This window comes from Excalfactoria chinensis, chromosome 2 (assembly GCF_039878825.1).
Source record: "Excalfactoria chinensis isolate bCotChi1 chromosome 2, bCotChi1.hap2, whole genome shotgun sequence".
Taxonomy (NCBI): domain Eukaryota; kingdom Metazoa; phylum Chordata; class Aves; order Galliformes; family Phasianidae; genus Excalfactoria; species Excalfactoria chinensis.
The window spans coordinates 97,666,662-97,678,748 of NC_092826.1; the positions used below are offsets into that span (position 1 = coordinate 97,666,662).

General features: G+C 40.6%; 1 protein-coding gene across 8 annotated transcripts in view; it reads right to left on the reverse strand.

Moving 5' to 3' along the window:
* The window catches only part of ELMO1 (engulfment and cell motility 1), a 313,893-nt gene that overhangs the window by 239,503 nt on the left and 62,303 nt on the right, over positions 1-12,087 (reverse strand). For all 8 annotated transcript variants that reach the window (XM_072328207.1, XM_072328212.1, XM_072328206.1 and 5 more), the window contains one exon: positions 5,384-5,434. In XM_072328207.1, coding sequence (XP_072184308.1) covers positions 5,384-5,434 — 51 coding nt within the window. The remainder of the gene's footprint in view (positions 1-5,383; positions 5,435-12,087) is intronic.

Sequence of the window (12,087 nt, forward strand, 5' to 3'; positions counted from 1 at the left end):
TCAGTGTGCTAGGGAAGAAATCTGGACTCTATTAATTAAAATTGTCTGTAGCTGTTTTACCATTATGTGATCATTTTTCCTTTTTCTTCCTTACTAAAAGAATAATAAAATCAAATACGAGTATTTTCATCTTCTCTGAAGATATTATTCTCATTGTCTTCTGCTATAAAAGGGTATATATAGACCATCATTAACTACCAAATACAGCTTTTTTTCTAACCAAATGTGCACTTCTGCAATTTCTTTCATATCAATAAATGTTGAAACATCGTATTGGTTTAAGCTTCTACCTTCTCCTGGCACGTCACTACCACTTCACCTACAACTGAATATACACAGGAAGCAATGGAGGAAGGTATTTATTAAGTAACCACCACTGCATGCAAGCCAGATTCAACAAACTCAGTGGACCTGACTTGCATCTGATGCTAGGTAGGCAATGAGATCCCATTTTAATTAGTAAAGACATTAATTTTTAACATTTTTATGCAAATACTCAGCAAGCATAATTTCTCTGTCTGAAGCACCGTACAGCTGTAATGCAGAGTAGTCCTGTGCAACTGCTACATGTTGTTACAGAGGCAGAAACAGAGCAACAGGGAAATGGCCATGTCTAGAGTCATGCACTAAATCAAAGATAAAAGCATTATAGATGCAAAGCCATAAGTATTATGCAAATATGCCTAAAAGGCATTAATGCAATCAGTAGCTACTTATGAATGTTTGAGAAGCAATGTTTGTTTCTTCCTTCCCCTACATTTGAAATAACCATTTCTTCTTACTGCCTAAAATATTAATTTGGAAACATGAAAACGCAAGACTAAACATTTATCTGCAAGAGGAGAGAAGACAGTTCCACATCTCAAATCTTCCTATTACATTAAGAGCAGATAGATATAAAAGAAGCTCACCAACTTCTACATTCAGTGCTCTTGGTCTAGTTTAATCATGAATTCATCATCAAATAATAAATATAAGCATCATCACTGGCATGTAAATAATTACGTAGTTACCTGACTTAAAGATCGTTAAGACAATTGAGCAGACTAGATTCCCAAACTTCTACTTAGTAAACTATTTAGATGCATCTAAGTGAAAACCGGTTGAAAATGCCTATGATTCTTTAATATGTATCTGCATAGATGATAGATATGGGGGGAAAAAAAAAAGCCCAACAAACAACACTCACATCTGTAAAAGCATTCAGGGAGAACAGCAGGATGAGGTTGGAGGGCTCAACTGATCACCAACAAGGGAAACAAAGAAAAGTATGTGGCAAAAGCAACTGATTAGGCACTCTACATGCCTCATTAGAAAAGACAACCCATTGATTCAGCATTAAAGATATATGGTTTATGAGCAAGCCCTGTTTTCTTAACTACCCAAAAACTACTTTAAAATAAACTGTGATCGAATAATCAGTTCTGTTTAAAAGTCATTACTATTATTTTTTTAAAAGAGCGGTTTTCTTAGCTTAGTTTTCCCAGTCTTAGCAACTTTTCAAAATGATTAGTTGTAATGAGGAGGATTTGCAGGATCTGATCAAAAGAAAGCTACAGCTGCAGACAGTAGAGGGTTGGACTCCTGCTGCGTTGCAGGACAGTGCTGATTTTTGGAACAATTACAGTTCATTTATACACCTACCCATCATCCACTGGAATATGAGTATCAAAAATAGGCAACAGCAATCTGACACTTCAACTGTCACATACGTTCAAATACAGACAGTTACATGAGAAACTTTGGATAAGTCCGTTCAGAAATGCAAATGGACGAGCAGGTCACAGAGAATAGCAAAAATGCACAGAAGCACAAAGAATTGTTAAGAAAGTTGATAGGAGGGTAAAAATAAATAAGACAGATGATATTGGAAGAAAGATAATATGGGAGAAATTCAATCTGTACCCGAGTTACCTAGGAAACAGTGTCTGTGTGCTGAGTGGTTTATAGAGGAAAAAATAGCATTGTTTAGAAAAAAACAGCCTTTCAGAGAATCACACAAACTTAGCAAACGGAGCTGCAGAAACAAAGAGGCAGTTCAAATTCCCACCAGGCCCGATGACTGGTGTTCACAAAGCTCCAACTAACAGAAGTTTAAAATAGACACATTCTAAACCTCTGAAGGCAAACATTTATATTGGATTTGGCGGCACATCATAACGGTGGTTTTGTTCTTGCAATATTAACAACGACTTTCAGAAAAAGGGGGTTCTAATACGTGCACCCCAAATCATCCAAATGTGAGATTAGAAAACATTATCTAACTTTAGATTTGAGGAGCTGGATTTCTAATCCTAACGTTAAGGAAGCCGATCCAAAAATGCTATTGCATTTCTCCTAGATGAAACTGCTCTTTTTCTTGCTCACTCCTTTTAATCTTCAATAGTACCTGCTCTGGATTGACGAGCATCTCAAAAATTTGAGACTAACGGCAGCACAACCCAGAAGATCACATCTCATCTTTACTGCTCAGTTCTCAGTGACTCATGGTATGCAACTGTGAATGGGTATAGTTGGACTATTGGTTCTGATGGGAAAAGGTCGCATGAAAATTAGGGACTAGAAGAGCATTTTAACTTCCTACAGCCTTCAGAGCTGGCTGCAACCCTTCCTGTCAACTCTCCAAGGAAAATAATGTCTCAAAAGGTTTGTGAAGTTCAGGACATATCTTTTTGCACACAATAGCCAGAAAGCAGGCAGATTAGACCTCTCTGAAATTACATGGGCACATTCCAGGCATTGCGTAATCTGTAATGTGGCTCCTCTTCGCTTCTTTTAATCTAACTTTCCCTCCATTCTGATTCTCACACCTCTGTGAAAAGCTTTTTTGCTCTGATTTTCTTACAGGGAGGAGGAGGTAGTTTCAAGTTTATACTGATGCAGGATAGGGGGAATCAAAACATGACAGAAAAATCAGAACCTTAATATTATCACAGGATGAGAAAAACGTTTCTCACTCAGCTCTAGCAGCTAGCAAAACATCTTTCCTGTATTCCAGAAGTATACCTTGCAGGCTGCTCACCACATTATCTCCTCCCACTACTGCTGTTTTCATATAGAATTTCAGAGGAAAAATGGAAACAGATGGCCTGTTAGCATCTCGGTGTAAAACACAAGCATTGTGTGGGTCACCAGTCTAAAAACCACAGCTCAGAAGTCTTTATCTATTTTAGGTACCTATACAATGACCACTTCAGCTGTACCTTAAAAGCCCTATTCCAGGGCACGCAGCACTTTATGTTATCCCTATTTAAAGAATGCAAACGCTCTTTAATCAGACAAGAACAATCCAGTCCTTCAAAACCCTCATCCAAGTTACTGCCATGATTATGGGAAAAAGTTAACAAAAACTTAAACAAAACAGAATACATTTGAGAATAAGTATTCAGTTTAGGGTTATAGGTCAGTACTCACAACTAGAAAGTAGACTGGCCTTCTAGAAACCCATGATAGGATGGCAGACTAGGACCTCTTTGTCACTCTAACTGCAGGCCTGTGCCAGCATAGTCCACAACTTGGCAGAAAACAGGCAAAAGCCCAATATCCTAAGAAGCCCTTCTTGACTGAACGAACTTAAGGCAGATTACCAAAGAAACAGACAGTCTTATGTAAGGTGCAACTCTCCCACCCACAGCTATTAGTAGAAAGTGTTAAAAATCCCAAATTTGCCCTCTGTTTGAAGGTCACATTTCCAATTTCACAAGTGACCATGAGGACAGACAGCCATTTGCACAGCTGAGTCACAGAACAGCCTCTTTTCAGTTTTGCATGGTGCAATTTGCTGTGGATTTCGAGACAGGGAAGGATTCCATGAGTCATCTCATGCTGTCACTCCATGCAGAAGAATAATGCAATACATCTGGACTACTTTGATTCCCAGTAAACCACAGATGTTTTAATTTCAAGAGATGGGCAACAGACTGCCCTTTTCCAATGGAGTGGATATTTATTCTTACAAGTCCAGAAGTTAGGAATTGGTGCTGGGGCTTTCTATAATTGAGGAACTTCCACCAGAAGGGGTTTACTCTACAAGTAAGAGGCTTCTTATGTATGAAGTACTGTGGTGACACATAGAGCAAGAGGCTTTTGAGTCACACAGACTCTGACAGAGACATGATCTTAAGCTCCCGCTTACTCCTACAGCTATAAAGACTTGTATTTGACTCTTAGAAAGATTATAAAGGATAATACAAATCTCTTGATTTTGTCCATGTGGTTGCTGCTTAAATGTACCTTCTGTTACAAAGTCACACTCTTGTTGGTTGATATTTAATGTTTAATGAAAAACTTCAGCAGTATGCATCCATTTTCATATCAGCTTGTTTACTTTCCATTTACATACAAACCTGTGCTACAAATGTAACCACCTAAATCTGAAATAAATTGCCATCAATTTAAGCTGGGGAAGAGTGGAAATCTATGTGATATCAGGAAGACCTGAGAAGTCTGTAGCAACACGTTTCTCTGTTTCTTTACTTTGAGGCTAGGCCCTACTAGCTGAAAAGTGTCTATGATCTCTGTATGCCATCTAGATAGACGTGCTTTCACATCTGATGGCAGTAACCGATCACAGTCTTAATAAATTTAACAGAACCCAAAAGTTAAACCAACACAGCTCCATTTTGCATGCTTAAATAAGCTGCAGAACACGGGCACAGACTTTGACCGTAAGACTGTTTTGAATCTGCAAAAGCTACACCATCACCACAAAGAGATAAACCATTTTAATGGCACACTGTGTTTGTCAGTAAGGAAATGTGACTGTTGCTGCCAGAGAAACATTTCTTCTGGGACTAATAGATGCTTTCAGCATGTGGCAATAGTACTGTTCAACACAGCAGGAAAACAGGCCACTACAGGGCAACCAGTAACTCTGCTATGATTTTTAAGGAACTGTTGAGGAGGTGGTGTTGAAAAAAATAAAGCAAAACCAGTAATATCTCAACATTACAGTTGCTGATCACTCAACAGAAACCCAGACAGCAGGAAAGCTCTGACCTGCACTGCCCAGAAGAGCTCTCCAGATTCAACCCACAAGTGTTTCTCTTGGCTCTGAGCTCTTAGGCAGGACAAGAGAACTTGAGTGAGGCTGCAATGCCAGCAGGGAAGCAGACATGAAAGCTGTTCTCAATGGGAGAGAAGTGAGAGACAAAAAAAACTACTCAATTGTGTCAACGCTATCACATAGTTTCACTCACAGACACCGCCTCAGCCCCCTCAATTAGAAAAAGAGATCAACACAAGTCATCTAATGAGCACATGATCACCATTCAATGCAGGGGTATATAGACGTCTGAAGCTTGAAAATACATGCACTAGCTCACACCAATTGTACTAATCAAATCTTGACTCTGAGGGGAGAGAAGAACAGAGTATAACTCACTGGAGATGTTGTTAATCGAAGGATTGCTCCATTTTTTATCTCATTGCGATTCTGAAAGAGAAAGAAAATAGAGTTTTCTTTAAGGCATATAAGAAGATGAAACATTTACTGAACAAAACATCTTATTAAAACAGCAACAGCATTTTCCCTTGTCTGCATGCAAAAGCTTTCCTCTTTGGCACGTGAGCTAATGTGTATGCAGTATATTCCCTGTTATAGCTCCAAGAAATGGGTAGCTTTAACAAATCTGAACTCTTTTGAGAACAATTCCGTACTTTTCAAAGTTTAGCTTTCACCGGCAACTCCTAAATATTTATTTGAAATATACTGTCCACGGTGTCTGGCTCTGATATTGTGCCACATAGCTGAAGAGTTTGTAAGTTTGTTGAAACCTGTCATTAAACATCTGCAGGACTAAAGTTTTATCCCACTGGCTCTCCATTTTCTATAACAAGCACATGCTGACCTAAACCACTGGAACCAACCGCTGAGCTCTGCCACCACGACTTTGCATTCTCCCTTCAAGTAAAAAAAGCCCTGCTGTTAGCAGTAACTAAAGTTCAACCATGCTGTAAGTCATTCTCCTAACCCTGCTGGCAGGAAGAGGGGGTATTAAACATTTTATTTTGGTTAAGCTCATATAAGATGTCCAGTTAAACTAAAGCTAAGGATAGATCAAAAAGTTACCATGGCATAAGCCATGGGGTACACTTACAGCACCCTCACAGCTTTGAGGGCAATGCTCAAGTGCATGGTCTCACAGTGTGATTAGCACAGGGGAGCCTGCTCCCCTTGCAGCAAGCTGCCTCTTTCACCCACAAGACACCAGTGCACAGTACCTAGAACTGAGAGTGCACTAACAGGCACTGACCACATAACAGGCACCGACTACACCTGCACAGTGCAGTGAATACAGCTGCATTTATAGTTCCTGAGTTTGCCTGCTCATAGTCTGATATCCTACATTGTCAAAGGAATCTGAGGAATCCCTTATAGACTGAGAGAGAAGGGCTAATTTTGCTCTAAACATGTTGTTGCAGGTTTTCTGCAGTCTGATGTTTAGCCAAACAAATCAAGATGTATTTCTTCTCAGGCAGTTTCCCTCATCTTCATTTCATTCTCTCAACTCTCAGTCAGATGCATCTCAAACCCTAAAAGCTAAAAACAGAACAAATCTTGCTTGAAACCAGGACATGTTCTCCCAAAATAAAACTCCAGCACATTGTCTCTTTCTTGGAATGTAAGAAAGTCTTCTGTGGGATTGGTTCTAGTTACCCGCAGGATCACCGTCCACCCACACCACTTCTTCACTCTAAATGAAGTACTTAAAGTGTCAGACAACACAGCGGGTACAAGGGAGATGTTTTTTTATGGCATCTTTGCTTACATATGCAGCTAACTCATCACAGCCCTTAGCAGTCTCCTCCTGACAGTGTCATCGCCTTCCTGCCAGAGCAGCCCCAGGGATGCCAGCCAGATTCTACTCCTCAGAGAGTTAAAAAAAGGCTGAATACACAACAGAGATAACACTAACAAAGCGCCAAATTTGCTCCTCTGATAGTAAAAACAGTATCAGATCTAGCTATACTTTGCCTCACACCTAAGGAATCTCTATGAAGTGGCAAGAGTGCATTTGTGTGGCTGAATCTCAATCAGCACTGAAACAAACTCACTTTGCAAACACATGTGGCAGCTTAAACTGTTACCACTTCCTGATCTGTGGAACTGAATAAAAATAATTGCTTCAGAACTGACAGCCAGCATCAGCTACCTCTGCCTCCATCAGCAGCTTAGGCTAAGCCTCCAGATTTAGCTGAGTTAGGCCAGCACATGTGCATATGCATGTACAGTCACATCAGTCACTTGGACAATGACAAGCTTAGTGGACAAGGAAAAGGCTATGGACTTTAGCAAGGCATTTGATACTGTTTCCCAAAGCATTCTCCTGGAGAAACTGTTTCATGGCTTGGATAGATGTACTGTAAAAAACTGGCTGGATGGCCAAGCTGAAAAAGGTTGTTGTCAATGGAGATTAATCCAACTGGCAGATCAGCACTGGTGGTGTTCTCCAAGGCTCAGCACTGGAGCCAGACCTATGAGGAGCAGCTGAAGGAACAGGGGCAGTCTGGACTGACACTGACACATACTTTTTCAGCAGCAGAATTTTAAGCACAGAGTTTCTCTTGTTTCCTGCTCTAATTAACATGAACTATCAAATGATCTATGCCAGCGAACTTGTGGTGTAACAAGTTAAGCCACTTTGTCTGGGACACAGCAATCACCTGTGCAGACACTCTTAGCCCTTTGCAGTTGCTGTGATATATGGAGACCTGAGGGCTTTACTGAACAGCTGAGCACTACAAAATGGAGTGAGGGAGTGCCCCCACAACTCTCCTCCACACATGCTTTGGGATAAATAAAAGCGTTGTGGGGGGAAAGAGGAGAAAGAATGAGGGAAACATAGGGAAGAAATTACACTTTCCCTTTCTGGTAGAAGCAAGCTGTCAACCACAACCTGAATTACATTGTTTTACCATCACTTCAGTCTGAAAACATGCTTGACACTTTGTTCACCTACAGTTTTGTCACAAGCTGAAACCCTAACCCACAAAAAGTTGTGCTCAACCTAAAACACTCTATCCAGCCAAGCATGCAGGTTAAAAAACAAACCTCTAATTACATCAAAGTCTTACTTGTGGATAGACTGACTCCACGACTAACCTAGCAAGTGAAAAAGTTCCTGTTAAAAATATCTTCGCTCTCCATAGCCAGAAGAACTTTAAAACATGAGTAAAAAGGGAAGCTGATATCCTGGCTTAAGTTCAGATACCACATACAGACATACAAGAGAAAACTATCCTCTAGTGGTTGGATGTCAGCAGGTTCTATACAAAATGGCCAAGGAATAAGAGCACAAACAGTATATAAAAAAGCATCCTTGTACATTTTATTTGTGGCTTGTTTATTTACCAAGCTAAATCTGAGACACCAAAGGTTTCAGCCTCAAAACCCTACTGTGTGTCAGAGCTCACAGCGAGCATAGACATTTCTGTAATCATGTCTCGCTCACAGCAAAGTGCATCAGTCTGTCCTGTCTTATACTGTAAACTCAGCCATCGTTGCCACAAGCGATAGCCAGCTTTTCTTCTGTTCCTCATTTAGACAAAAGCTAAAGGAATAACTGCTCAAGCCTTTTACCAGAAAGTTTCCAAAGCATCAAGCTTCTAAAGCAGCCAGCTAGCCAAAACCTGCAGAGGGTTTGCTGTTCCCCAATCAAAAATCCAATTTTGTTTATCCATACTAACTAATGACTTAAGCACCTACCAGGAAACAGCCTTTAAGTGTACAATTAAGCCAAGAGGATTTCCTACGTGAACTGTGTGATGCAGTATTCAGCATGCCAGCTAATTTCAATCGCAACATTTATACACAGTTAATCTGCTTAGCATTAAGGACAGCATCCTGCGGATTGCCTTTCTACAATAACAGAACGTCATTCCAGCTCAGCAGCCTGGCTTTGGCAATTGCACTCATGTGCACCGCAGCTAATCAGGACAGGGTGCACCACCACCTGCAGGGTTAGGGGGCAGCTCTTCCAAGATATTTCTGATCTCTCTGTTTCTTGCTTGTACATAAGGTTTGCAGACATGGTTCATGCTGTTTATATGTATTAGGAAAGCTTATTCCTGTCTAACTTATTCCTGCCCCCTGAGGATACTATGACAAGAAAACAGATCTGTTATAAGCATTACCTGGGACTAAGACAACAGTCATGTTATGGATACAAATGAACCTCACTTGCAATATTACACCTAGCAAGAGTCTACATTCACAAGAATGTAACTGAACACATAGTGTTTCCAAGCACCATAGCTCTACATAATGCTTTCGAGCCAAGTTTTCAACACAGAATAAAACAACAAACATAAAAAACTACAGAACTGCAGGAGTGGAAGATACCTGGACTTCTTGCTTTGTACACCCTCCTTAGGAACTTCTAACTTCCATGTCAACCAGCTGGAGCAACGCAAACCTAAACCATCTTACACCAGATTCTGTCACTTCTCAAAACGTTGCCTTTTTTGTGCCACAGTCAGAGTTGCTCAAAACTCATACAACAGGCTTGCATCTAAACAGTAGGGCTAACGGAACATGAGGAGTCCTCCAAACCCTTGAGGAGGGATGGAGGTACGTACGTTTGCTTTCAAAAAATGCTACCAAAACAAACGTGCCATTTCTGGAGACATGCTTTAGAAAAAATATCAAGCAATGCTGAAGTTTATTTTGCCATGTAATAATAACATAATAACCTGCTATAACCAGCAAAATATCTGATAATTCAGCTCACTGCAATTGGTTGGAGTGGTATGTTTTCTTAGCGTATTTGAGGAAAACCTACAAGCATTGCTTCCTGTGCTTATAGCTTGCTCAGCACTATTTTTACCCTTGCCCAGCCTTAGTCACAGGCATCTCTAAGCAGGCTAATGAACAACTGCCAAGAAATCCAACATTCTTATTTACATCATTAAGTAGTTGATTCTTCCCTCTTTTCACATTATCGTTATTTCACTATACCTTCCTCCAAAGTGATTAGAGTTATGAAATATACTTGGTGCTAGAGTTAGCAGCTCCATAACATCTTCTTCAAGATGAGTATGAACAAGTGGTAAGGATGGACAAAATGAGAACTAATTACCATTTTTTATCATCCATAACAACAATCATTAAGTTACACCTCAGGAGAAAATAGGTCTCTCTTAAAGGACTGATCATTGTGCTGCAGCAGCCAGTTAATGCTAAGCATCATCAGCAGTGCAATTTTCAACTGGCCAGAGAGCACTGTTTCAATTTTGACCTAAGAACTTCATGCAGTCGTATGTGTGGTCCTTTACCTCTGCTTAATCCTGGCCCTGAAGGCACAGTCTGCCTCCTCTAGAGCTGTTTGTGTGTCTGCACTGCTCACCATGGGCTCTGTGTCTGAGAAGGATTCTTTTTAGCTCCACCCAAGAACAAAAAGATGGTGAAGGAGCAGGATCACTGCAGCTGTTTGGTTGACAGCAGAGGCTCAGAAATGGTTACTTTGTCAGATCTGAAAGTGTGATAACAGCCATACAGGGAACTGGAAAACTGTGGAGTTGGGGAAGAACACTGTCAACGCTGACTTCGTGCTAAGGCAAGAATGTGGTGAGACTACATCAGAGCAGCTACGAGGAGTAAAATACTAGTTTGCTTGCTTGTGACAAGAATCAGGATATGCTCAGCATGTGATTATACTGGTGACATAGTTTTAAATTAAATTGTTTTTTAAATATTGGATTAAATTTTACTCACTGACAGCTTATTGACTGTAGTCCACTTTTATTCAATTGTTGGATTTTTTGTTTGTTTTTAATCTGATGCCTTCCAAGACTCCCTGCGATTTTGATCCTCTTTCCTGCCACTTCTGTCTCCTTATGTGCTTACTGTATGAAATGGAGAAGAGTAGGCACTGAGTTCCCTCCATTTATTTTGAGGGACTTCTGTGCTGTTCTGCAGAGACCTGCCTCCACCTTGCCCTCATTATCATCATTCAGCTCCTTGCTGCGCTTACACATGGAATATCCACTAACTCTCATCTCCCTCAAGCTAGGAAGCAGTCTGGAGCCACGGGAGCTTGTCCTTTCTCAAAGGTGGTTTTGCTTGTGACTGGATTTTTGCTGACTACAACTTGTAGTTGTATATTCATGTGAAATTCCATCATACCATTAGAGGCTCCTTGTGTGGGAGTGTATGCAAATAACAGGACAAGAAGTGAAGCATTTGTAGAGCTGAGTGCTTTTGAAGGCTTTCTCATTCACATTTTTAGCATTTTAACTGTTTTCATTCATCAACTGACTTTCAGTGAGTTGGAAGGCTAAATAATGAAGGTATCTGAATCCACTAAAGGTACCCCTAAGATAAGAACGGGAAGTAGCACAAAAGCAGGCTACTGGAGAAATGTATTACATGACCTGGCTCCTCTTGCCACCCTTCAGCATTACTCATGAAAATATACTCATTACTAATGATACATAGACAGCAGATTTCAATCCAGATTTGAACTGGACCACTGTCTAGCATTTGTTTTTCTCTACCACCAGTGTGACACAGTATCCCCCTCACATCCCTACACTAGTTATTATTTTGCAGCACCTGCAGAACCTTGCAGGAATTGCTAACACTATGGGTATCACACAGTGTCAGACTGGTCACGCTCCTGCCTGCTTGATGGCTGCTACTAACACTGCCCTGTGGACTCCAGTAAAACACAGGGGATATGACTGCATTTCTCCAGTGGACAGAAGCAGAATTTGACTATACATGTGTTTATATGACTTCAAACCTGACTCACTGAGGCTAACTACGAGAAGAGTGGTCATCCTTCTCTAGCAAGCTAGTCCATGTTTCAAGAATTTAGGTTTGAGCTAATGGTTCCAAAGAAAATTATTCTGTCCTCTCAAACGGCTGTACGTTCTAGACCCTCTGGATGGTTTTATAAGGCGCAGTGAACCATCATCACAGCTCACCAGTGAACACAGACAGTCCTAATTTCTCCTGCCATTTCCCAGGAGATCCTGCCACTGCCTTTGTAATGGCTTCACCTTTTTTTGGACAGCTTCTCAAGGTGGCGTGGGAGGTGGGAACCATCTCACGCCTTTTTAATTCATTACATTCACTTAACAAAG